At 41.6% G+C, this 26174-nt stretch overlaps 3 protein-coding genes and 2 non-coding genes across 5 annotated transcripts; 4 read left to right on the top strand and 1 right to left on the bottom strand.

Annotated features, from left to right (window-relative positions):
- The first annotated feature begins 245 nt into the window (after window positions 1-245).
- On the top strand, window positions 246-1727 carry mrps6 (mitochondrial ribosomal protein S6). Its single transcript, XM_085800427.1, has 2 exons — window positions 246-725; window positions 1618-1727. Exon 1 carries the CDS (start codon window positions 387-389, stop codon window positions 717-719), a length of 333 nt encoding a protein of 110 aa, XP_085656553.1. The 5' UTR covers window positions 246-386; the 3' UTR covers window positions 720-725; window positions 1618-1727.
- Window positions 1728-3137: 1410 nt separating this feature from the next.
- Window positions 3138-3436, top strand: LOC146973655 (signal recognition particle RNA). Its single transcript, XR_015037814.1, has one exon.
- A 4788-nt stretch (window positions 3437-8224) lies between these two features.
- On the top strand, window positions 8225-8523 carry LOC146973656 (signal recognition particle RNA). Its single transcript, XR_015037816.1, has one exon.
- Window positions 8524-9876: 1353 nt separating this feature from the next.
- LOC146973657 (alpha-internexin-like) lies at window positions 9877-15121 on the top strand. Its single transcript, XM_085800428.1, has 5 exons — window positions 9877-10411; window positions 11712-11942; window positions 12611-13138; window positions 14519-14643; window positions 14780-15121. Exons 1-5 carry the CDS (start codon window positions 10118-10120, stop codon window positions 14970-14972), a joined length of 1371 nt encoding a protein of 456 aa, XP_085656554.1. The 5' UTR covers window positions 9877-10117; the 3' UTR covers window positions 14973-15121.
- A 1089-nt stretch (window positions 15122-16210) lies between these two features.
- On the bottom strand, window positions 16211-24975 carry pcgf6 (polycomb group ring finger 6). The gene is made up of 10 exons (XM_085800429.1): window positions 24486-24975; window positions 24186-24285; window positions 23427-23523; window positions 23129-23184; window positions 21789-21848; window positions 20987-21104; window positions 19474-19501; window positions 18627-18725; window positions 17136-17222; window positions 16211-17025 (listed from the first exon to the last, which is right to left on the bottom strand). The coding sequence occupies exons 1-10, from the start codon at window positions 24558-24560 to the stop codon at window positions 16975-16977; spliced, it is 771 nt and encodes a 256-aa protein (XP_085656555.1). The 5' UTR covers window positions 24561-24975; the 3' UTR covers window positions 16211-16974.
- Between the last annotated feature and the right edge of the window lie 1199 nt (window positions 24976-26174).

The raw sequence follows: 26174 nt of genomic DNA on the forward strand, positions 1-26174 counted from the left end.
AAAATGTTTCTATCTGTTCGTATCAGCAAATTGGGCAGAGTGAGACCTCCTCACGAGCTCGTTTCCCTTTTATGTTTACATAATGAGCTTTCCAATGAAAACATGTCGTCTTATGAAATCAATATGGGGATACAGTGGATAAGGTTTACATTTTAACCATTTAACACCAGATTTTATTCACAGATCCTCTTTTTTATATCTTTTTTTTTTTTGTTACAATGTGTCAATGTCGTTGTCAATACAGGCGCGTGCTTTATACGTCATCACCAAAGACCTTCCCTGTCCCTCGTGTCATAATATGGTCGACTCTGAGTCCGTCGGGCAATGACACGGACCTGAAGCCGGCTGAATTTACCGTGTGACCCGAGGACTACTGCGGCGAAGCCATGCCTCGCTACGAGCTGGCCCTGATCCTGAAGACGATGCAGCGGCCGGAGACGGCGGCTGCTCTCCGGCGGACAGTGGAGACCCTGATGGAGCGGGGCGCGGTGGTCAGACACCTGGAGAACTTGGGAGAGAGACTGTTGCCCTACAAGATTTCCAAACACAACCAGAAGCACAGCCGAGGGGCCTACTTTCTGGTCGATTTTTACGCAGCTCCCGAAATCCTCACGGGTTTCCTCAATCACCTGCACCGCGACGTGGACGTGGTGAGGCCCACCGTGCTGAAAAAGGACACCCAGGCTCCGAGCAACAACTGCTGCGGTCCTCAACAGTGACTGAACGTAAGGACCGGGGCAGACGTGGATGAAGTGCTCACAAGGCTACTAACCATGTTGAATCAAATACCCAGCAGGTCTATCTGTAGTGATATGCATGTGTGCACAAGTCGTTAGATTGTTTTATCTATGGAGTGCAAGAATCCCTGAAGTATTCAATATGAAAGAGCAGGGGGAAAAAAACTATCTCTGAAGCTGTGACATTTTCTGTTTTCATGCACTAATTGCTAAAAACAAAGGATAAGGTCTTAATATGGAGTTAATAGGAGAATGAATTCTATATCAATGGATTAAACAGCTGATGACTAATCATAATCAGCTTGACAACGATACTGTGATTTTAATGGACTACTATAATAGATTTGTGGGGGAAAAATGAGCAATTTTCCAAACAAAGTCAAGAGCACTGCAAAAATGTTCATTCAATACTGACGTGGTGTGATACAGGCAGGTAGCTATTAATATTTCCTTTATCCCATTTGAAAACATTGTACCTTGTTCCATGCTACAGTGTTTTTTTTTCTTCTTTGTGAAAATCAGCTTGTTTCAAATGGGGTGTGAAGGATGCCACAGCTCACAGGTTAAAGGTCACCACTGGGAGGCAATAAATAAAGAGCTTACTTTTATGAACGTTTTGAGACATCACAAACATGCATATCAATGAAAGATTTACAGATCATGCTTCCCATACTAAACAAAGATGAAGCATTCATATCGAAGATGTTTCATCTTAATTACACCCACCAGTGTCAGACTGTCTTATCATCACGCTTTATTATGTGTGGTGGTCTTTAGATGTGTTCAGTCCGTGTGGTTTACATTCTCTTTATGGAGATCATGCTGTGCTGACTGCCCTGTAAGTGAACCCTATGTAATGTTTGTTCTCTTTGTTTTACAGGTTTTTGCAGCTCATATCCAGAAGATGTACAGTGTGATTCTTTCGTCTTTGTCTTTTCCATTGTCGTTGGCCTGCATTTGGATCTAATGTTATAATAAACAATTTTTTTCCTATTGTATTTGCAAGCTTCTCTCCACTTCATGTTCAGGCGTTTGCATATTGTGTTTCATGTGATGTTTAGTCATGTGATGGAAATTTCAGTATTTGAGGTGGTTTATGAAGCTGTAATATAAAATATTGAATTTTAATCACTACTCAACATCTAGTCATAAAATTTGAATACCACTTAATCTATAGCACTGAAACATTTGACTTTAACAACCAGACTCCTCTCCTTCAAACTCAAGTTTCAAGTTTGAAAACTTAATTTCCAGTCCATATCTTCAGCCTCTCAAATTTAGGGGGGGAATTCCTGTCTGAGAAGGTTTGATAAGGTTTGGTTTTCCCTCCTGATCTAAGTAAACAGGATTTAAGAGATAAAGGTCACCTTTTTTTCAGTGACATTTTCTGGCTGGTTGAGTTTCATTGGTTGATTAGGGATAGTGTTTTGTGAACATTCGCTGCTTGGCCAAGCTTTATTCAAACTTATAGCAATTACTACATCATGCATTTATGGACTTAATCAATTTAAACAATTTTCAGTAAATATGTAGGCTACTGATATGAGTACACTGGTAGGAATTATCACCCTAAATCAATTTTGTCAACTACATACATAACTACCTCCAACCTTAATGTATCAGGAATATGCAAGCAAAAATATACATTTTGACATTCAGCAGATATCAAATGAATTTAATATACATACTCAAACAATTCGTAGATATTAGGTTCGTTTTTGACATGGCATCTTGCAAAAATAAAGGCCTCCATTTCCAACTAATTATTACTAGACCATCATCAACATCATCTGCACTAGAAAGTCAGAAATACAGGTAAACAAATACATTTGTAACTTTAATTTTCTTTCACTAAATGTGACAGATCACATGCATCATTCATGTCATGATTATTAGAGCATGTGTTTGATGAAATCCAGAGCCTTTATTTTTCAAAGAAATTATTAAATATAGGCTAGTTGTCAAAAGTGTGTGGAGTAAAAAAAAAAAAAAAAAGTAGGCTACATTTCTCTCTGAACTGATGTACAAGATCAAGTAGCCTAAAAGTATCTTTAGGCCATTTAGATGTTCTCTACCACTGCTCCAGAGTTCACGTTAACATGTGAGTAGCCTACAACTGTTGTGCCAGTCATTGAAGTTCACTCTGACTCTGACAACAACAGCCTCATGTAGAGCAGTGCAGCAGGTATTGGAAATGGGAGAACAGAACCATCAGCTTTTTCATATTATTAGACCACACCAGAGACTGGAGGTAAACATGAACGTATCTGCGGCTATATTCTCTTCCTGTGAATTTAATCTGTTCAGGTGCTACTTCTCCTTCGCCACCAGATGTCACTAAACCTTTTGATTACGTCACCTTTGTAGACGTTAAAGGCTCATTATGACCCATCTGAAATCGCCGGGTGCGGTGGCGCGCGCCTGTAATCCAAGTCACTGGGAGGCTGAGGCTGGCGGATCGTTTGAGCTCAGGAGCTCTGAGCTGCAGCGGACTATGCCGATCGGGTGTCCGCACTAAGTTCGGTATCGATATGGTGCTCCTGGGGGAGCCCGGGACCACCAGGTCGTCTAAGGAGGGGTGCACCGGTCCAGGTCGGAAACGGAGCAGGTCAAAGCCCCCGTGCCGCTCAGTAGTGGGATCGCGCCCGTGAATAGACGCTGTAGTGCAGCCTGAGTAATATAGCGGGACCCAGTCTTTTTCAAGCCTTGGTAGCCTACTCATCAACAAACAACTGAGACGACACACACATCGAAAAATATAATTATCTTTAACAGCTCCGTCATTGTTTCTTTGTTGTCTTGTCTCCTTAGAAAACCAGATGTTTGCTGGTCCCACACCGCCTCCACCTGGCCAAAGCAGTGACCAGCAGTCACACAGTCACTGTGGTTCAGATTTTAGACCACTACGGTGAATTTATAGCAGCTACACTACAGTGTGTGATTAGTTTTAAAAATCTGATCTATTGTGGAAATAAAATAATCTATATCTAGGCTCGGATATATCATCTGGGGGTCCGAGGGGAGTCCAACGCAGAAGGTTTGGTTGAAATCGGGCCGGTGGTTTTGGAGAAAATGACCAAAAACCAAACAGGCGATTTTAAAAAGACGACAGGCGCGCGGCTTACGTTTTTTTTTTTTGACCAAAAATTTAAATTTCTTCAAATTTCTCCAAACTCGGATATCATCTGGGGGTCCGAGGGGAGTCCAACGCAGAAGGTTTGGTTGAAATCGGGCCGGTGGTTTTGGAGAAAATGACCTAAAACCAAACAGGCGATTTTACAAAGACGACAGGCACGCGGCTTACTTTTTTTTTTTTTTTGACCAAAAATTAAAATTTCTCCAAACTCGGATATATCATCTGGGGGTCCGAGGGGAGTCCAACGCAGAAGGTTGGTTGAAATCGGGCCGGTGATTTTGGAGAAAATGACCAAAAACCAAACAGGCGATTTTAAAAAGACGACAGGCGCGCGGCTTACGTTTTTTTTTTTTTGACCAAAAATGAAATTTGTTCAAATTTCTCCAAACTCTGATATATCATCTGGGTTCCGAGGGGAGTCCAACGCAGAAGGTTTGGTTGAAATCGGGCCGGTGGTTTTGGAGAAAATGACCAAAAACCAAACAGGCGATTTTAAAAAGACGACAGGCGCGCGGCTTACGTTTTTTTTTTTTTGACCAAAAATTAAAATTTCTTCAAATTTCTCCAAACTCGGATATATCATCTGGGGGTCCGAGGGGAGTCCAACGCAGAAGGTTTGGTTGAAATCGGGCCGGTGGTTTTGGAGAAAATGATCTAAAACCAAACAGGCGATTTTACAAAGACGACAGGCGCGGCTTACGTTTTTTTTTTTGACCAAAAATTAAAATTTCTCCAAACTCGGATATATCATCTGGGGGTCCGAGGGGAGTCCAACGCAGAAGGTTTGGTTGAAATCGGGCCGGTGGTTTTGGAGAAAATGATCTAAAACCAAACAGGCGATTTTACAAAGACGACAGGCGCGCGGCTTACGTTTTTTTTTTTGACCAAAAATTAAAATTTCTCCAAACTCGGATATATCATCTGGGGGTCCGAGGGGAGTCCAACGCAGAAGGTTTGGTTGAAATCGGGCCGGTGGTTTTGGAGAAAATGACCAAAAACCAAACAGGCGATTTTAAAAAGACGACAGGCGCGCGGCTTACGTTTTTTTTTTTTTTGACCAAAAATTAAAATTTCTTCAAATTTCTCCAAACTCGGATATATCATCTGGGGGTCCGAGGGGAGTCCAACGCAGAAGGTTTGGTTGAAATCAGGCCGGTGGTTTTGGAGAAAATGACCAAAAACCAAACAGGCGATTTTAAAAAGACGACAGGCGCGCGGCTTACGTTTTTTTTTTTTTTGACCAAAAATTAAAATTTCTTCAAATTTCTCCAAACTCTGATATATCATCTGGGGTTCCGAGGGGAGTCCAACGCAGAAGGTTTGGTTGAAATCGGGCCGGTGGTTTTGGAGAAAATGACCAAAAACCAAACAGGCGATTTTAAAAAGACGACAGGCGCGCGGCTTACGTTTTTTTTTTTTTTGACCAAAAATTAAAATTTCTTCAAATTTCTCCAAACTCGGATATATCATCTGGGGGTCCGAGGGGAGTCCAACGCAGAAGGTTTGGTTGAAATCGGGCCGGTGGTTTTGGAGAAAATGATCTAAAACCAAACAGGCGATTTTACAAAGACGACAGGCGCGCGGCTTACGTTTTTTTTTTTGACCAAAAATTAAAATTTCTCCAAACTCGGATATATCATCTGGGGGTCCGAGGGGAGTCCAACGCAGAAGGTTTGGTTGAAATCGGGCCGGTGGTTTTGGAGAAAATGATCTAAAACCAAACAGGCGATTTTACAAAGACGACAGGCGCGCGGCTTACGTTTTTTTTTTTTGACCAAAAATTAAAATTTCTCCAAACTCGGATATATCATCTGGGGGTCCGAGGGGAGTCCAACGCAGAAGGTTTGGTTGAAATCGGGCCGGTGGTTTTGGAGAAAATGATCTAAAACCAAACAGGCGATTTTACAAAGACGACAGGCGCGCGGCTTACGTTTTTTTTTTTGACCAAAAATTAAAATTTCTCCAAACTCGGATATATCATCTGGGGGTCCGAGGGGAGTCCAACGCAGAAGGTTTGGTTGAAATCGGGCCGGTGGTTTTGGAGAAAATGACCAAAAACCAAACAGGCGATTTTAAAAAGACGACAGGCGCGCGGCTTACGTTTTTTTTTTTTTGACCAAAAATTAAAATTTCTTCAAATTTCTCCAAACTCGGATATATCATCTGGGGGTCCGAGGGGAGTCCAACGCAGAAGGTTTGGTTGAAATCGGGCCGGTGGTTTTGGAGAAAATGACCAAAAACCAAACAGGCGATTTTAAAAAGACGACAGGCGCGCGGCTTACGTTTTTTTTTTTTTGACCAAAAATTAAAATTTCTTCAAATTTCTCCAAACTCGGATATATCATCTGTGGGTCCGAGGGGAGTCCAACGCAGAAGGTTTGGTTGAAATCGGGCCGGTGGTTTTGGAGAAAATGATCTAAAACCAAACAGGCGATTTTACAAAGACGACAGGCGCGCGGCTTACGTTTTTTTTTTTGACCAAAAATTAAAATTTCTTCTCCAAACTCGGATATATCATCTGGGGGTCCGAGGGGAGTCCAACGCAGAAGGTTTGGTTGAAATCGGGCCGGTGGTTTTGGAGAAAATGACCTAAAACCAAACAGGCGATTTTACAAAGACGACAGGCGCGCGGCTTACGTTTTTTTTTTTTGACCAAAAATTAAAATTTCTCCAAACTCGGATATATCATCTGGGGGTCCGAGGGGAGTCCAACGCAGAAGGTTTGGTTGAAATCGGGCCGGTGGTTTTGGAGAAAATGACCAAAAACCAAACAGGCGATTTTAAAAAGACGACAGGCGCGCGGCTTACGTTTTTTTTTTTTTGACCAAAAATTTAAATTTCTTCAAATTTCTCCAAACTCGGATATATCATCTGGGGGTCCGAGGGGAGTCCAACGCAGAAGGTTTGGTTGAAATCGGGCCGGTGGTTTTGGAGAAAATGACCAAAAACCAAACAGGCGATTTTAAAAAGACGACAGGCGCGCGGCTTACGTTTTTTTTTTTTTTTGACCAAAAATGAAAATTTCTTCAAATTTCTCCAAACTCGGATATATCATCTGGGGGTCCGAGGGGAGTCCAACGCAGAAGGTTTGGTTGAAATCGGGTCGGTGGTTTTGGAGAAAATGACCAAAAACCAAACAGGCGATTTTAAAAAGACGACAGGCGCGCGGCTTACGGTTTTTTTTTTTTTTACCAAAAATGAAAATTTCTTCAAATTTCTCCAAACTCGGATATATCATCTGGGGGTCCGAGGGGAGTCCAACGCAGAAGGTTTGGTTGAAATCGGGCCGGTGGTTTTGGAGAAAATGACCAAAAACCAAACAGGCGATTTTAAAAAGACGACAGGCGTTTTTTTTTTTTTGACCAAAAATTAAAATTTCTCCAAACTCGGATATATCATCTGGGGGTCCGGGCCGGTGGTTTTGGAGAAAATGACCAAAAACCAAACAGGCGATTTTAAAAAGACGACAGGCGCGCGGCTTACGTTTTTTTTTTTTTGACCAAAAATGAAAATTTCTTCAAATTTCTCCAAACTCGGATATATCATCTGGGGGTCCGAGGGGAGTCCAACGCAGAAGGTTTGGTTGAAATCGGGCCGGTGGTTTTGGAGAAAATGACCAAAAACCAAACAGGCGATTTTAAAAAGACGACAGGCGTTTTTTTTTTTTGACCAAAAATTTAAATTTCTCCAAACTCGGATATATATCATCTGGGGGTCAATCGGGCCGGTGGTTTTGGAGAAAATGACTAAAAACCAAACAGGCGATTTTAAAAAGACGACAGGCGCGCGGCTTACGTTTTTTTTTTTTTGACCAAAAATTTAAATTTCTCCAAACTCGGATATATCATCTGGGGGTCCGAGGGGAGTCCAACGCAGAAGGTTTGGTTGAAATCGGGCCGGTGGTTTTGGAGAAAATGACCAAAAACCACACAGGCCATTTTGAAAAAGGAAGCCACTCCGCGGGTTACTTTTTTTTTTTTGACCAAAAATTAAAATTTCTCCAAACTCGGATAGTTCTCTACCACTGCTCCAGAGTTCACTTTAACATGTGAGTAGCCTACAACTGTTGTACCAGACAGTCATTGAAGTTCACTCTGACTCTGACAACAACAGCCTCATGTAGAGCAGTGCAGCAGGTATTGGAAATGGGAGAACAGAACCATCAGCTTTTTCATATTATTAGACCACACCAGAGACTGGAGGTAAACATGAACATATCTGCGGCTATATTCTCTTCCTGTGAATTTAATCTGTTCAGGTGCTACTTCTCCTTCACCATCAGATGTCGCTAAACCTTTTGATTACGTCACCTTTGTAGACGTTAAAGGCTCATAAGGACCCGTACGAAATCGCCGGGTGCGGTGGCGCGCGCCTGTAATCCAAGTCACTGGGAGGCTGAGGCTGGCGGATCGTTTGAGCTCAGGAGCTCTGAGCTGCAGCGGACTATGCCGATCGGGTGTCCGCACTAAGTTCGGTATCGATATGGTGCTCCTGGGGGAGCCCGGGACCACCAGGTCGTCTAAGGAGGGGTGCACCGGTCCAGGTCGGAAACGGAGCAGGTCAAAGCCCCCGTGCCGCTCAGTAGTGGGATCGCGCCCGTGAATAGACGCTGTAGTGCAGCCTGAGTAATACAGCGGGACACAGTCTTTTTCAAGCCTTGGTACTCATCAACAAACAACTGAGACGACACACATCGAAAAATATAATTATCTGGCATTAACAGCTCCGTCATTGTTTCTTTGTTGTCTTGTCTCCTTAGAAAACCAGAGGTTTTTGCTGGTCCCACACCGCCTCCACCTGGACAAAGCAGAGCAGTGACCAGAAGTCACACAGTCAGTGGTTCAGATTTTAGACCACTACGGTGAATTTATGATGACGATGACATATCGTTACAGACTGTCAGTCTTTGATTAAATGTGTTTGAGCATTTTATTTGTGAAAATGTTCTGATTAATACATCAAAGAGACAAGGAGACAATGACAAATACATAAACAGTAATAATAATAAACTTTATTTATTTGTATAGCACCATCACCAATAAGACAATAGAAGAATAAAAAACCAACAGTGATGCAGACATATAAAATAAAGTTTTTAAAAAAGGGTGGTGGGGGTTAATGTATTTGTTTAATTGTCCAATGTAATCCCCCGATGCATATTGAGCACGTACCCCCCAAATATCATATGGTTAATGACTTTCTTTTTTTGCTGGTTAAATTAGAAATGTATTAATAAAAAATATGAGGAGTGTTAAAATGCACAAAAAGAGGTGTGCCTCACAGAGCATGGCACTATGGTCCTGCACTGGTTTGGGGTCAATAGGTCACATGACCTGGAAGCTAAAAATGCTCAGAGTTGTTCATTTTCAAATGTAGTATTTGAAAATGAATGAAAAACAAAAAATGTGATTTTAAAGTGTGGCACTACATATTTCTATAAGTTATTATAAAGAACACTGGTGGTTGGATGTTATTTGTTGATGGTCCCTAAACGAGATCGTGGTAGTTAAGAGCCAAGCGTCAGAGACTGAGCGGACCGTGAACGAACAGCCAACACTGGTTAAGAGTTCTTTTCTGTTCTGTGGTGGTGATCTTTTTTTTTTTTTTGCTATTTGTAATAGAAAACGTTTTTATACCCATTTCAAATTCTGTTGTATTTTAAAATGAAGACCAATTATGAATGAGTGCAAAACACGAACATTGATCCAACATCACCACAGCCCTTCGAACTAATTTTATGTTGGGCTCATCTTTGAGAGGGGCTCAATATACAATATTAAATAAGTTAAGAGCACTACTGTAAACAAATACCCCACTTTGGTGAACATGGAACAATCGAACCACTTCAGATCCGGGGCCCGCAGGCTGTTACCTATGTGTCAGGAACCTGAACCGTCAGGGACCATCCTCATCCACACGGCTCTTATATGCTCTCAGGCTGAATTACATGACGCACGCACGCCAGCGCAGTGATGCTGCTGCGTGGACGGTTCCATTCATAGTAAACAAGAAAAGAAGCCGAGACGTGGACAACTTCAGGAACATTTCACATCAATGTTAGTTTTGGTCTCTTTAACCAGCAACACCTCACTCTCTCAGCACCTTCACTCCAGCAGCGCACAGATACGACACAGTGGTCCTAACCGCCGTGCGTAAAATGGTTCGCTCGACCTGCAGCCTGCTGGTTATAAGCTGCTGCAAAGCTCTTTAAGTCCCTCAGTTTTATCTCTGACTCACGGCAAAGATGAGCTACGGAGACCGCTACAACTCGTCATCCTACCGGAAGATTTTCGGGGATTCTCCCAGGTTCCCCGTCTCCTCCAGTCGCATGAGCGGCGGCGGCACCTCCTCTCGGATGTCCTCGGGGTACAGGACCATGGCTGGGACCCGCAACAGCGCGTCCTCCATCGGCTTGTACAGGAGGAGCGGACGGTCCTCCACCTCCTTGGTGGCCACCGACTCCTTGGACCTGAGCCAGACCTCCGTTGCCAACAATGAACTCAAAGTCATCCGGACTAACGAGAAGGAGCAGCTGCAGGTGGGTGTGGGCTGAGACCCTCATCAACTTTGCGCATGTTGGATTACTGCAAAAACACAGATGTGTATTTAAAAGTATATGAAGTCTGAATAGCCAGGCATCAGATCCTGACATAAACTGAACCTGTAGCGAATTAAAACATATTCAGCTCTACATTTTATGACCAGTGAGGATCAGTTCTTGTCCCACACTTTGATTGTCAGGTGGTCGTTTGCACTTCTATGAAAATAATTTAATATAAAATGGGCTCTAGGCTCCTCTTAGATTGACCTTATTCTTATATTCTTTAGTCTAATATTCACAATCTGCCCATTAAGCATTTAATTCACTTGCATAATGTCCTTTGACCACCTAATTGACTATGATTTAATCCCCCTAAATCTGATGCCCTGAATTCATTGCCCACAAATCTGCCCCCTGCTATACATCCACTTGTAGGTGAGAGCAGAGTGTGTTTGTTGTATGTTCATTTTGTACACGGTTTTGAGGATTCTTAAGATCCCTCGTCTATGTCCACTTACAAGTTGAGCCTGACAAAACTTTTACTTATAGTTCACTGTCACATAGGACAGAGAAAAGCAGCAAATCCTCACATTTAGGAAGTAATAAACATGATTTGGTTATCAAAATAGTTTTGAATCAATAGCCAATTAACTGACCAGTCATGTCAGCTCTAATCCAGAACAAGAGGTGAAATGGACCTTGACTTGTGATTGTATTTGGTAACGTCAAGGTTAAGAATACACTGTGTGGGTGGCGTGGTGCTTTTGTGAGTATAGGCTAAGACAAATAGCCATATGATGTAACTGTAATGCCCCTGGTGCCACTTCATGGCCTTCATGCCTCTCTATTGTCTGTAGTCAAATGAAGGGAAATGCCCCAAAATAAAAGTTCAATTTTATGTTTTAAAGAAATGATAGAGGTAAAAAAAAAAATCTAATGCTTCTGACACTTTCTCTGGAGTATGCTGTTTGGATTCAACACGATTCCTGGAAAGTTGTAAATAACATCCAAACATCAGCAAGGGAGACAGAGAAAGCAACAGGCTCTCATGCTTTTCTTCCGTTCATCCTAATTTTAAAGCTGAACATACAATTTAAAGGTGCACTTATCAATAGCAGCCGTTTGCTAACATGTTGGCCACATCTACCTTTTAAGGTGCTAATATTATGTCAGAGCAACAGGAAGTTTTCTACTGCTTCTTTAATGTATAGTAAGTTATTTATTTGTTTCTACAACCCCATGGTATATACCCCAAGACACTGAATAATGATAAACAGGTGTTTGTCCTGTTGTGCAGGGTCTGAACGACCGCTTCGCCATGTTCATAGACAAAGTCCGGAACCTGGAGCAGCAGAACAAAGTGCTGGAGACGGAGCTGGTGACCCTGAGGCAGAAGCAAAGCGAGCCGTCCCGCATGGCTCACCTCTACCAGCAGGAGATGAGGGAGCTGCGGTCACAGCTGGACGAGCTGAACAGGGACAAGAACCGCATGCTGATCGAGAGGAACAACATGGAGGACGAGCTGCAGGTAAAACCACCAGGTAGCTTTGAAAAGGAAAAAGACGATGTGAGGAGTTATATTCTTGTCTTTGTGTTCACTTGTTGTGTCCAATAATTATTTACGGCTACAAAGCTCTGATTATTTTCTTTTCTCATAGTTTAAAGGGATAGTTCAACATTTTGGCAAATTCATATATGCCATAATCCCTATAGGCATAAGATTATAGGTTCATTACCTTTAATTATCGGTGCATGTTGTTTTGAGATCTGCGGGGCAGAGACGCAAGCTTCTCAGTGAACACAATGGAGGTGAATGGTACAGGTCCCTTGTCCCTCAAAACTCATCAAATACACAATCCAACAACTCCAAAACACTCTAGTGGACAAGTTGTGACCTGCACATTCACCACGCTACGAAATAATAATGTAACATTACTAGAGGGAATTGTTTTCGAGGCAAATGCATAGCTGGAACTACATGTAGAGCAGCTCACGTCTCTGCCCCGCGGATCTCAAAACAACATGCACCGATAATTAAAGGTAATGAACCTACTCCTATGACTATAGGGATTATGGCAATAGGCAAATTTGTAAAAATGTTGAACTATCCCAAACAGGAAGTTGTAAATTTAGTGTGCTGGAACTCTCCTCTCTCACTCTCCCATTTCTTACCTCTCCTCTTATTTCACATTTCAGAAGCTCAGTGTGAAGTATGAAGAGGAGGTGAGGGCGCGGGAGGAAGCAGAACAGACTTTGAAGTCTTACAAGAGGGACGTGGATGACGCCGCAGCTGTCCGTCTGGACCTGGAGCGCCGGTTGGAGTCGGTGATGGACGAAATCTCCTTCCTGAAGAAGGTCCACGATGAGGAGATAGATGAGCTGAGCAGCATGATGGAGGCGCAGCAGGTGTCCGTGGAGATGGAGCTCGCCAAACCGGACCTCACCTCCGCTCTGAAGGAGATCCGCAACCAGTACGAGTCCATGGCCTCCAAAAACCTGCATTCGGCGGAGGAGTGGTACAAGAGCAAGTTTGCCAGCCTCAGCGAGCAGGCCACCAGGAGCAACGAGGCCATGAGGGCCAGCCGGGAGGAGATCAACGAGTTCAGGAGGCAGCTGCAGTCCAAAACCATCGAGATGGAGACGCTGAAGGGCACCAACGAGTCTCTGGAGAGGCAGATCGCAGAGATGGAGGATGCACACAACACTGAAGTCACAGCTTTGCAGGCAAGAAGTCAGAGAACTTACTGTGGGCCAGCATCTATGAAGCTATGAGCATCATTCTACCTGTCTCATTACCGCTCATGATATTTAACAGGGCAATTTTAGAAACACAGATACCCATTCACAGCTGTTCTTCCTGAACTGTAAGTGTTGGTCGTGCTAATTGGAAAGTGCAAGGAGCTTAGTGAACAGTTAGAGAAGAGAAATATCAAGCTACACCCACAGTAAACTTAATAAGCTTCAGAAATGCTAGTGAACACCACATCTCCATGTGATCTAAAAGACATGAGATCAGACATTTACTCCTCCAGGTATTATCAGGTTACCTGGCTCTTTCTGGGAGACACCCTTATTATAATACTGCTGACTAAACGTCTATAAAGTCATGTGCTCTCAGCTCCTATACCTGCTGCAGCTACAGTCTACAACTCTGTACCTGTGTGTCTAATTGGATCGGAAGTGAGCGGATCTCACATTTATTATGTCACAGCTTAAACCACTACTACAGCAGGAAGTCAAGACTGAATAAAAGCAAAGTATCCAGCGATACTGAAAGATTTGAACACACAACAATATTCATTTAGACAACAGTGAAACCCGTCATGATGTTATTGATGATGAGCTTCAAAAATGAGCTGAATTTGTGTGGTATCTGTCGACTAGTGTAGGACAGTTTGGCTAATTGTGACATATTCACCACTCACTCTCTGAAGATTTTACAAATTAAATATTCTAATAATACTAATCACTGCTGACTGATTAATCATATTGATCGCTCAAGAAATAAATCTCAGCGCTTATTCAGATGTGGTCAGAACTTCCAAACTCAGCAGGAAGAAAAGGTCTTCAAGCCAATAAGTAATCAATCGTCAGTCATAAAAGATTAGTCAGTGTGAGAATAATGAACACATTCCCCGTAATGTGAATTATATCAGAAACTACATACTCAAGCAAGCAACGTCACTTCCAACTTAGAAACCTGTTTCAAGTGAAGTACTGTCTCTCTCCTTTAAGTTTGACAGCTCAGTGTCTTTAACGAAGATTGTCTTATTCAGGTTCAAGGTCAGAAGTGAAGTCATGCAATGTGTGGTAGTCACTTTAATGAGCCTCTGTAACTTACTGAAACTGCGCTTAGTGAATTAACCCTACATGTCTATTAGATTAACCTGTGACCTGCTAAATCGGATACAGGAAGTCCATCTGCTTTCACTGGCTTCTTAAAGAAGCTAAAACCTTAAAGAGTTATTTTATTCCTTCAGGGGAAAAGACAGATTACAATGCTCTAGTTGAACAGCAGTATGCTATGTTGTATGGTATACATGAGCTATGTTATGGTTCTTGACATGACTGTTAATCGCTGCTTTGTCATTTCTGGTGCAACAGGACACTATTGGCCACCTGGATTCTGAGCTGAGGAACCTGAAGGGTGAGATGGCCCAGCACCTGAGAGAGTACCAGGACCTGCTCAACGTCAAGATGGCCCTGGACATTGAGATCGCTGCCTACAGGTGCTGCCTGGGTTCAAGAACAAACCCAACAGAACATGGCTGCCTCCTGCCCAGTGAATCTGAGTATCTCTGAGTATTATGAGGTGTAGTTAAGTGTCTTTGACATCTGTTTTTTTTTTTTTTTTGGTCCTATAAGGAAACTACTAGAGGGGGAGGAGACTCACTTTAATTCAGGGATGTCTTTCGGAGCTACCGGCTACAGCTACCACCCTAGAGTCTCAGCCGGCTCCTCCAGGAGCAGCCAGAGGGAGAAAGATGGCGCCAAGAAGGAAAGCTTCAAGGAGATGGGTGAGGATAAAGACGAGGCAGACATCAACTCCAACAACTGAAGACACACAGACAGGACTTCTGGAAAGTGAAGAGATTGAAGAGTAATGTGAATGTGTAGTGAGTTTATAGCAACAACATTAATACAAGTGTTCTGTGCAATTAGAGCTCAAACTCAGTATTTTGGTGATAATGTCGTGCAGATTAAAAAACATCAAATTTGATTTTTTTTTTTTTCTTTTGGAACAGGTATAAATATTAAGATGATTTTTGGACTGTAACATGATTAAACTGTATTGTAATAAAATGAGATATTTTTTTGCTATCATTAAATTATAAATTAAAAACTAAACAAGGACATTAAAAACAAAAGCAAACCTGGAGATCTAGACCAAATACACTGTAAAATAACAGATAAATGACTGAGTGCCGACTGTTCCTGCATTAATTCCCATGTTGCTGCTGTGCTGTGTCCTGTGCAGGTGAGAATAAAAGAAAGTCGCCCATAGAGACACCAAATGTTAGTGTTGTGTTCTATTGTCAATAACCGAAGAGTTTGAGGCATTTTGTGCACATAGTGTGTATGAGGATGGCAGGGCTGCTGGCTTGTGTTTTATGACATGATGTGTTGCCATCCCCCCCAACTAAGATGATAAGTGTTGCAGTTGATATGTTTATAGAGACAGAGAGAAGCCAGTGTGGTTAAATTCAGTGTGCACGATGCTTTAGTATTGAAAATACACAACTGACCAAACAGTACATGTATTCCAACTGTTCAGTGTATGTACCTATTGGAAATTTCAATTGCACTGAAGGAAATGAATAAAACAACATGATGACTGACTAACTGCTCTCCGTGTGCTTGTAGAAAGATGTTGATTTGTTCTGCCTAGTTATAGTGTATGTAAACCTGGTTCAGATCACACAGGGAAAAGGACCTTTTCCCTGTGTGGAAAAGGGAAAAGGACCTTTTCCCTGTGTGGAGTATATTTAGGAGTATATTTAAATTTTTATACCCAGAGTTCCTAACTGATATCCTGATTGGTTATTGGTAGCTGATTTCTGGGTAAAACACTCAAGAGAAACCAAACTCCATCTAGCTGGATGTCGGGTCCAAGGGGGCGGGGCTTGGTGATGACTACTTTGTGACATCACAGTTACAATAAGTTACAGGAAGTCCTGGTAGCTTGTTTTTAGGCTTTTTGTTGGTGCATTTCTCTGTAATATGAATGTTACATAAGTTATTGTCAATTATGTTTTAAGCTGCTCCCTCATCCCCACATTAATTCAAAACCACTTCTCAGTTGTGCATTTATTTATTCAAACTGACAAAATCAAGTATGAAAGCCATTTCTTACAAACATCTTTATAAAAACAATCTTTACATACCTGTCTGTCTCTGTTGAGTTGAATCAAAAAAAAAAAAAAAGGTTCATATTTATCAGGTCAGTTGTATTTACTTACATCAACACACACTCTATTGTTAATAGCCCTTAAATTAATGTGTCAATCACTGAGAAGCATCACACACATACACACAGACACACTTTGGTAGTGGTAGTCCTCTTGTTTCAGCCCTTTAAATCAGAAGTATCCGTCTGAAATCACAGTCAACCCTTGGAATCATATACTGTATATATACACAAAGAAAATAAGAAAACATCCCTGGTTTGTAAAAACATAAAATACAGCTTTCACAGACACTTTCCGACTCAAACAGTAAGTCCGGTTTTAGCAGTAGCAGAGGTCACATTCATTTGTGTGGACTGGAACCACACTGATCATGGCAGTATTAATGGGAACTGATAATTTCCACTTGTCAGGTAAAATTAAATTTCTACATGCTGGCACTTTGGTAAACTAAACGCATGTACCTGTCATCTTCAGAGTTGAACATTTGATGCTACAGTGTGAAATTTAACTGAGTTCAGACCTCTTGGACGTCGTCTATAAACACATCCAGTCGGGAAGCAGTTATAATGCAAATGTAGACAGTTCACAGCACGAGTCTGATGAGGGGAGTCAACGTCTCAAAACGACAGCTCATCCCCTCACAGGAAGCGCTCAAGACTCAGAGGGCAGGACCAGGCCGAAGTGCAGCACCAACAGACCGTCCTGCAGCAAAAAGGGAAACGAGACCAAAGGTATCAATCAACAACATCAGTATCCTTACAACATTTCTATTATTACAAACGTGGCTTCCTCCAGTGTGTGGTTGTGGTTACCTGCAGCGCCTCTTCACCCACTGAGTTCTGTATGTCCTTAAGTGACTGGTAGTGATCGAGGAGGTGGTCTCCACAAACCACGTCCACCTGCAGGACACAAAACACTTCAGACAAGTCTCAGACAGTAATCAAGGACAGTAATCAAGGAAATCAATGACTGATATTTAGAACCGATATTCCTTTGCAGTAAAAATGAACATTTTGGTGTAAAGATTTGGAATAACACACCTTGGATTAGACTGAATACAGTATACTGATTGTTTTTTTTTTTAACCCTTAACCTTTTGTAGAAAAACACAAACTCCAACACAGATCTTGGTTCAGTGGGGGCTGTGAGTGGGACATTGTTACACAGGTGACCTCAGGCAGAGAGGCCACTGCATCAGAGCCAGAGGAGCAGTTTTGAAATAAATACATTTAATCTGTTATTGGTGAAAACAAACAGCTCCAATCATTAGTGGCCTATGGTTCATCTCCCTCTGTCCCATCCAGGTTTGTCCAGACAGGCTGGCACAGCGAAGCACCAAAGCCAGGAAATTGGTGTAAGCTGCTAATCCTCATCCACGTGTTACTAAATACAAAACACACAGTCTCCTGAACTGTCCCTGACAAAATCATCACACTTCAGCTTTGAGTGTGGCTCGGAGAAAAAAAAAACACTTTTCATCCTCACACCATTATGTGTGATCATCGGCCTCCCTGTGCAGCTGAGACAGTCGTACACTATCACTGCACTAATAATTTGATTGTAATCAGATTAGGGCTGTCCTCAACCAGTGTCTGTCGTCCTTTAGACGTTGGCAGCCTGCTGAGTTTTGACCTGATCCTTCTATATCGGGCTCCGATTGTAGTCAGCAGTTATTTTGTCTCTGAATCGCTTATGTGTGCGAATATGTGCCCTCTCGCTTTTCCCCACAATTACGGTTTATTATTGTTACATGATTATTAAATGATCACTGGCATAGTCTCCCACACATCCATCTATGGTCAGGAGGGTCCGCTGACATATGACCGCCCCACACACAGGTCTTTGTACTCCTGTCCTGATCTACAGCTCATCACAGAGTTACCATGGTGGTCTACAGAGTTTGTTGCACTTCGTTGGTTGTTTTCTGTCCTGACATGCAGTGTTACTAGTGAAACCTTATGTAGCTGGACGGTGTCTTTTTAAACAATGTCCCATCCATCGGCCACAGGTGGAGTTGAGTTCCACACACATTTCAAGAATAGTTAAAGCAAACAGGAAGCACCTGACCACAACCTGGGGCCAAACAAAGTGTCTGAGTAAAACAGATTGTTTCATTTTAATACATTTTCAATGGACCTTATCACTTCTGGCCAGGCACTCATCTGTACCTGCGACCGTGCACGCCGTCGCCTATACTACACTGTAATGCCGACTATAGACTAGTCTTCTGTCACGCTTCCAGGCTGCCTGACTGTGGTCATGTCACTCTGTTACCTGATTAGCTGTAAGCCTGGCACACTCACCTGGCAGGTTGGGCTGAGCTCCATCTTCCTCCTGATGAACAACTCCACGTGGCGGATGGTGGCCTCACCGGACACGCGGACATATCGCCGCTCTAATGGCTACACAGGAGCAGGGTGGTCAGGGTGGAATATGCTCTATCACAGTTTTTCACAATAGTGACATTCAATACAACTACAAGGAGAAATGTATTTTAAATATGTACAAAACTACTTCAAACCCTAAAGTTAGGTCTGTCGTCACACAGCTGTTGTTGTTTACAAGCTAATTCAAACCACACAACTGTTCTTATTAAAAACTGAATGTATTATGAAAAATTACTTAAAGGGATAGTTCAACATTTTGGCAAATTGGCCCATTTTCATAATCCCTATAGTCATAGCAGTAGGTTCATTACCTTTAATTGTTGGTGCAAGCTATTTTTAGAACGGTGGAGCAGAGCAGCGAGCTGCTCAGAGCTACACCAGATTTCTACCAACTAGCAGATCAACTCACTGCACCTTCACAGAGCTCACTGTTTATTCCACTCACACACAGAATGTATGGTTCAAAGGTCTTTAGCCGCCCCAAGAATGAACTGCTTGTGAGAGCGAATGACGAGAAAAGTAAAAGCTAGGAAATGCTAAATGCCAGAATACATGTTACAATAAAGAACTAGTGAATTTGAACAACACAGTTTATTAGTAAATAATATAATAATATCAGACAGGCCCTGTAATTACAGAATAGTTCAGAGATGTCAGAGAAATCCTATTGGATAAGCAGACCACAGTACGGTTTAAGTTCATCATCCACCTTGTGTATTAGTGTTACAGTGATAATTAAAATATTTAAGATATTGGTTTTTACCTTATAGTTGTTGATGCCTTCTTCAGCCCTGAAAAAAATAAATAGCTAATGTCAATACATTATAGTACAGAGCAGGACTTGATGCAAGACAACAGGACCATCTGGTGACACGTTTTAGAACTGCACAGTCATTTAATTCATCTTCTACAAACTCCCCTTGATACCGCAAGTGTACACACCAAAAGCAAAGCACCAGCCATTGGTGCATAGATGTTTGACCTCTTCTTTTCAACGTGACTCCCACTAGTGGAGAGACAACAATACAAGAGAGGCTACAGAACTATTTACACCTGTGGCAAAAGAGAAATGAACCTGCAGCCTCCATCCTGGTTCTTCCTGGTTTTAATTAGGCAATAGGCATGGTTACTGAAACCCAGTAATGAACAGGCCCCAGGGCTAAACTCAGAAAATAGATTTCCCTGCTGGTTAACTACTGCCGTAGAAGAAGAAACACAACTGTGTATTACATTTGTTCTACATTTCCATCATTACAAAACCAGTTGGTGTTCAGAAATTTGTTAATCAAGAAAGTTAATTGAGTAATGTGATTAAATGAAGCAACATTTGTTCTTCATTTATTTTCTTTATTTTTAATGGCTGCTCTGTATTCAGGTGAGCCAGTTCCACTCATTTGCATGGTTAACTGGGTGCAGAGCCTGTTGTAAGCCACACCTATGTTTTTTCTGCTGTGACAAGCCCAGTGAGTGCTGAGAAAAGGCCTCTTGTTTTCTGCATTCAATGATCATGCTTAGATGTAAAAGAAAAAGAAAAATCCTGACCCCGTTTTTCTAATTGACATTCAAAAATAATCCCCAGTGAGGGGATGAAGGAAAACACCATGATGTATTGTGTAACAAGCAAGAAATGTTTCAGGTAATTATGATGGATTATGGCCACTACTCACTTTATCTTATTTTTAGGGGTGCACGATAATTATCGGCCCGATATCAGGAAATTGTGATGTCATTCCGATAAATCCGATATCATAAAGAATAGCCCCAATAATATAGAATATATTTTTGTCAGCACTGCATTGTGGGTCGTTTTTAATCAGGAACTCCCACTCCTACACGAGACCTGAATGGCCTGCAGTGAATCCTGCGTTCATGTGGCCTCGGTATGATCTCTCTCTCTCTCTCCTAATGCTTCCTTGAGAAAAAAACAACTGAAATAATTTACTTTGGTGAAAAGTTATTCCAACCAGCCAAGCAAAAATCCTTTAAACTTGTTTTGTTTTTTTAAACTTGTGAAATACACTTTTTCCACTTCAGTTCTAGAAGACTTTATTTTAATATCAATAAGTAATTTACCTTTTTTTTTTTAAATATATTGTTTGATATCTTTTAGCAATTTTGGCTTGCTAAAATAATATCTCCATTTAAAGATTCAAAACTGTTTGTATCGTTTCCAAAAAGAATTATTGTGCATCCCTACTTATTTTGTCTTATTGTGTCAGGCCTTTGAATTACATATAAATGTGTTCAAAACCATTAGAGATGTACTCAGTTCTTACCCTACAAAGTCCAGCATCAGAGAAACATCCAGCTCGGGGGGAATGGTGAACACAGACTGAGGAATATTATCTTTCTTCTGCCTCCTGGGCACAACAGGAACTGGAGAGGTGACGAGCACTGCACAAGAGCAAAGAGAAAACAAGGAATAATCACTTAGTGGGTGCCATCATGAATTATCAGATTTCATGTGGAGTAAGTTATTTGTACAGTATCAAATCAAACAGAAGTTTGTCTGCTGGACGATTTACAGACACCCTACACTCCAGTGTGAGATAGCACTTACTGGTAGTGGGAGGGAACTCAAACCTCAGATCAGGTTCAGGTGTAAAAGCAGGGTCAACATGCACTGTTCTGCTTTTAGACGTAGTTGTCTGCCTCGTATCTCACTCATGTGTTCATAAAACATGTTTCCTAAATATGAAAACTTGTGTTTTCATGCAGTTTCTTTTTACAGGTTTACAGAGGTTGATTTACAACAATCAAAATGTTTGGCTCTAATTTACTTTCTCTTGTGAGAATACTAAAGAGGAATGTCCCCATAAGATGATCCCCTACTTGAAACCCTTTGTTATTTTATTCATGCTTCCAGTGCAGACAACACTAATCACAGTCTGTTAAGACCTAAGTTGTGTCAGAGTTGTCAAAAATTGTTTGACTGGACAAAGAAGGCACTGCAGTGCAGTGACCGTCAAAACATTTGTTGTTCAGAAATTACTATGTGGGAACACTATGTGGAGTGACAGCGCAATCAATTCCACCAAATACACTTTTGATTTTAATGCAAAAGCAAAACTATTTTACCTGGTTTTGGCACATCCAGCCCTCTCTCCTTGTAGAACTTACACAGTCGTTCTCGTTCAACTGTAGAAACACAAAACAAAAACATATATTACCTTAATTTAAAAGGTAGGGTTGGAGATCTGGGAAAAACTGGGCCACATTTTGAAAATACACAAGTCAAAAGTCAAAGTCCATTTTCCTCAGACTTCTCTCTGAAGCCATGCCTCCAGAGCTTGTTCAGTGTTGGGTTCACATGAAGGTGAAGTCGCGAAGTTATCGTGCTCGCGGTGCGACCCAATGTAGTGAGGGCTTTCCGCAGTACTGTCACGTGTCACAGCGCAGAATCATTAACTGTCCGCCAGCTTTTTCTCATGGCTCAATCACGTAAAATAAAACACTTAACATCATAATAAACCATCCAACATCCCGCTTAGGGCTACATTGTCACCTACCAGACTGGAGTGTGATACATTGGGTTACTGTTGTTGTCTTTTCCGTGGTCCTAACTCATTGAAGTCTCTGATTGTGCATGCGATTAGTGAACGAAGAGTGGTACGCGCAGAGGGGGGAGGGAGAGACGGCAGCTTGATTGACACATCATGATCCAATTGACTTTAACGTCGCATTCCCAATGATTGGATGCTGTTTTTACAGGATTGTCCATCTCACAGTTGTCTGACTTTCATTTTTGTGAAAAAGCATTTAATTAATTGGTTGCAATTTTGTAAAAGAAATACTCCAGAATAGGATCTCCAACCCCACCTTTAATCTAACTTTACTGTACGTAGAGTATAACAATATCACTTTAACAGAACATGGTACCACATTACATTATTCTAATGGTAAAGTGTTGGGTATTTGATCTTATGCATGATTGGAAACACACACCTGTGAGATTCAGTGTGGTTACCCCAATGATCCAAAACACACAGCAAAAATCACACTTAGAGAAAATAAGACGCAACCCATGACCTGTCTAAGTATGTACCTGACTCAAACCCTATACAAGACACCAGCTACAAACACTCATCTGTGTGAAATGACACAACATCTACATACAGATCTGTGACTCATTCTGGATCAGGAGGATTTAATCTGTCATGAAAAATAAAGATGATCATACAGGATGTCAAATGAATAAAATAATTGAAACTAGCTAATCAAGCATGACCTGACTTTTTTTGGAGTTGGCTTTGACATGACGCTTTCATTACTGTCTGTTTTAGATGAATATTTCTGAGCGCCAACTTTGGCTAAATCCACACTGTATAAAATAGACAGGACTTGTATGTTCGTTTGGTAACTTGTAACTGCTTTTATGACACTGACCACATTTTTGTGTACATTTTAAACATACTTACATTCCTCCAAAAAGGGGACCATTTTGTAGACAATATCCTGCAGTTGTCTGTCAGGCCTGTGTGGACAAAAAGCATTTGAAACTTAGTAGTCTTTCTGTTATAAGTGTAAATGCAGATTTCATACACTGCAAATATAAAAGTAGTGATATAACACTTTTTGAATCCCTCGGGGTCAACAGGTTAGACCTTTATATACCTCTATAGTCTTGTAGGACTTTCAAAAACATCTGGTCATATAGGCTAACAGGTACAGAGGGTGAAACTGATCGCCAAACAGTTGATGGACGAGCAGACCTACCTGATGTTGTAGAGGGGCTGTGTCTGGTGGACAATGATGCTACATGTGGGACACCTGTTGCTATAGAAGAAATGCTTCACGATGCAGCTTTTACAAACTGGAAGGAAGTAAAACACAAAGCAGTCAGAAGTCAGTCAGTCAGAAGTCAGAAGAAGTCAGGTACAGGACAGCTGGAATAATATGGACTTTTGTAGCTGGTATAGATAAATGTTTGATTTTAAGTCACTGTATTATCATATGTCGACTCGACACATGAACATGTTTGCTCGGACAAAACATGTAATGGAGATACAGTTTAATTTGCTTCTTCACTTGCCAGCCAATATAAATACTGATACTGATTATTATGAGTGAAAAGCTAACTGACAGTTTGGTTTCTCAACCAGTCCATGTGGTCTGGATTAACTCATTCAAATTCATGGTTTATATATTAACTTACTATATCATTGTGCAATAATCCCCTGTTCAGTGGACTTTATAACATCAATGTACATAACTAAATCAAACCTGCTAAATGCCCATGATAAAAGGTGGTGATGATGAGGTATGGAGAGTATGAATGAGAAGAAAAGGGAGAGGCAAGATGCCACCCAAGGCCCAGGGGTTTGGGTGAAAGCGCACAAGAGGCCTACAATCTTCACAATCTGATTAAGATCCATGTATAATATGACGGAAGAGTGCAGTGGTCAGAGCCCTGTCGATAAAGAGAGCCCTGGACCAACCGTCCAGCCAGAGGACACCTGTGCTGTTGTTACTTACATGTGTGCAGGCACTCTGTGATGGTGGTGGCATCGATGAGGAAGCCGCAGCACAGCGCGCAGCGGATGTATGGGTAGAACTGGTTGAGGGGGAGCTTGGGCTGGTGGGACGTGAACACATCACGGTCGACGGTTAAACTTTATAAACTACTCAATTTCTTTCAAAACTTTCTACAGTTGTGACAAGTTTATAGTTCAAGTCTTTAAAACCGACAGCGTAACAAGTTGGGACATATTTGTCGGTTGTCTGAAAAGGCGAAAACAAACGTCTTTGTTGTGACCAAAGTGGAGTTAAACGCACCTCGTCCTCTGAGTCGCTGTCCGACGTGTGCATCGACTCCTCATGACTCCTGCGACCATATGGAGGCGATGTCATTCCCGGCGGCTATCAGCAACACTTCAACCAGCTCTCCTCTCCCAGGCGCGACAACAAGACAACAAGTTAAACGCTTTCTTTCTTTTAGTACGTTAAGACTTGGCTCCGAGCGTCGAAAGTACCGGTAGTTTTAGTTGCCGGCGACTTGCGGTGAGTTAGCAACGCTCGGCTTCCCGATTAACGTTAGCTTAACGTTACAACACAAACACAAACATACATCCGTAAAGCTGGGGTTACAGCTTTATGTCTGATTTGACAAAGTAAATAGGCTAGCTTCGCCCTTGTCAATAGGACAAAAACACTGCAAACAACAGAAAGTACCGACCTATCTCGGCTTTGTCGCTTCACACTCACGTTAGTAGCGACTTAATTTCCCTCGCGCGTGCAACGGCAACAACAATATGACTTCCGGTTTGAGATTTTCAGAATAAATGTGATTTATCAACAAATTAATGAATGAACGGTGCCTAGATAATATGAATACATCCGTTATTTATCCTCACGTTGTTATTTAATTTCCAGCGTATTCAGGCCCTAAAAATCTCCAGTAAGAGAAAAATAGAGAAATACATACTATAGCTTTGCAATACGGTGGACTAAAATTTGACAAATAAATGTGTACTGAGAAATTGAGGGGACTCGGTCGGGGTTGACGTGCAAATTAGCAAATTAAATGTGAATAAATTAAAATGAAATGCAGTAGCTCAGTAATCCCACCCACGTTCAACAATTCCGTACATTTATTTTGAAGATAGGTACAATGACCTTTTCCGGGAATGGTAAAGCATGCAGGCGGTTCTCCTTTGATTGTGCCAGCAGGGGGCATTCAAAACACTTCAATAAGTCAATACTATATCAGTTAACTACGGTAAAGTATGGGTAGAATAATATGGCAATTAGCACCTGAGATAGTTACTAACATTTCTAACATATGATATAATTAATCAAATCATTTTTTAAAAATCTTTCAGCACTCATCATAACAAATCTAAACCTTTATTTTCTTTGCAGTGTCAAAGAAGGATCAATCATGCGTGGTCCACAATCCACCAGTCAAATATCTGTATCATCAAGTAGAGTCAAATCCCACTGTGTAAGACGCTTGGCTGTGTCAGGAGTGTTGTGTAGGTTGCATACATTGGGCAGAGACAGAGTCTTTGGAGATCTGGAGCTGCCCTCCTTTTGTTCCTGTGGTAACATTACAGGACGAGTCACTGAATTGTTGTTATATACTGCAGTGACATGCCCACTGAGTTTGGACATCCTTTGCATGTCTAAGCAGCACAGACATTCCTTCAGGACAGAAGAATTCATGAGTTACATTACATCATATTATAAATGGAAGATGGGCAACCCATAATCATCTCAAACATTAGAATTAGTTTAATGCTTCAACTGATGAAACTCAGAGGAACCAGGATGGTCACTGATCTATGGTTCTGCAATTACCAGAGGGAAAACTGTAAAATTGTAATATTTTATAATCCACCACTTTAAACCTTTCAGTGTCTCCAGATGCAATCTTACTTTCAAACCCTCAATTTAATCTGTCCAGCAGCCAGCTGCAGTATTACACCTTTATCGCTGTCTACTTTGCATGAGGTGTCACTAACT

This window comes from Trachurus japonicus, chromosome 15 (genome assembly GCF_045865225.1).
Source record: "Trachurus japonicus isolate A0001 chromosome 15, Traja_1.0".
Lineage (NCBI taxonomy): Eukaryota > Metazoa > Chordata > Actinopteri > Carangiformes > Carangidae > Trachurus > Trachurus japonicus.

Bases quoted from the DNA above. Each gene is read 5' to 3' on its own strand.
- pcgf6 (XM_085800429.1), bottom strand. From the start codon at position 24,560: ATGACATCGCCTCCATATGGTCGCAGGAGTCATGAGGAGTCGATGCAC. The intron at 24,286-24,485 runs GTGCGTTTAACT...ACGTCCCACCAG, and splicing joins ACAGCGACTCAGAGGACGAG to CCCAAGCTCCCCCTCAACCA. The intron at 21,105-21,788 runs GTAAAATAGTTT...GCTCTTGTGCAG, and splicing joins GCTGGATGTGCCAAAACCAG to TGCTCGTCACCTCTCCAGTT.
- LOC146973657 (XM_085800428.1), top strand. From the start codon at position 10,118: ATGAGCTACGGAGACCGCTACAACTCGTCATCCTACCGGAAGATTTTC. The intron at 11,943-12,610 runs GTAAAACCACCA...TTCACATTTCAG, and splicing joins ACATGGAGGACGAGCTGCAG to AAGCTCAGTGTGAAGTATGA. The intron at 13,139-14,518 runs GCAAGAAGTCAG...CTGGTGCAACAG, and splicing joins CTGAAGTCACAGCTTTGCAG to GACACTATTGGCCACCTGGA.
- mrps6 (XM_085800427.1), top strand. From the start codon at position 387: ATGCCTCGCTACGAGCTGGCCCTGATCCTGAAGACGATGCAGCGGCCG.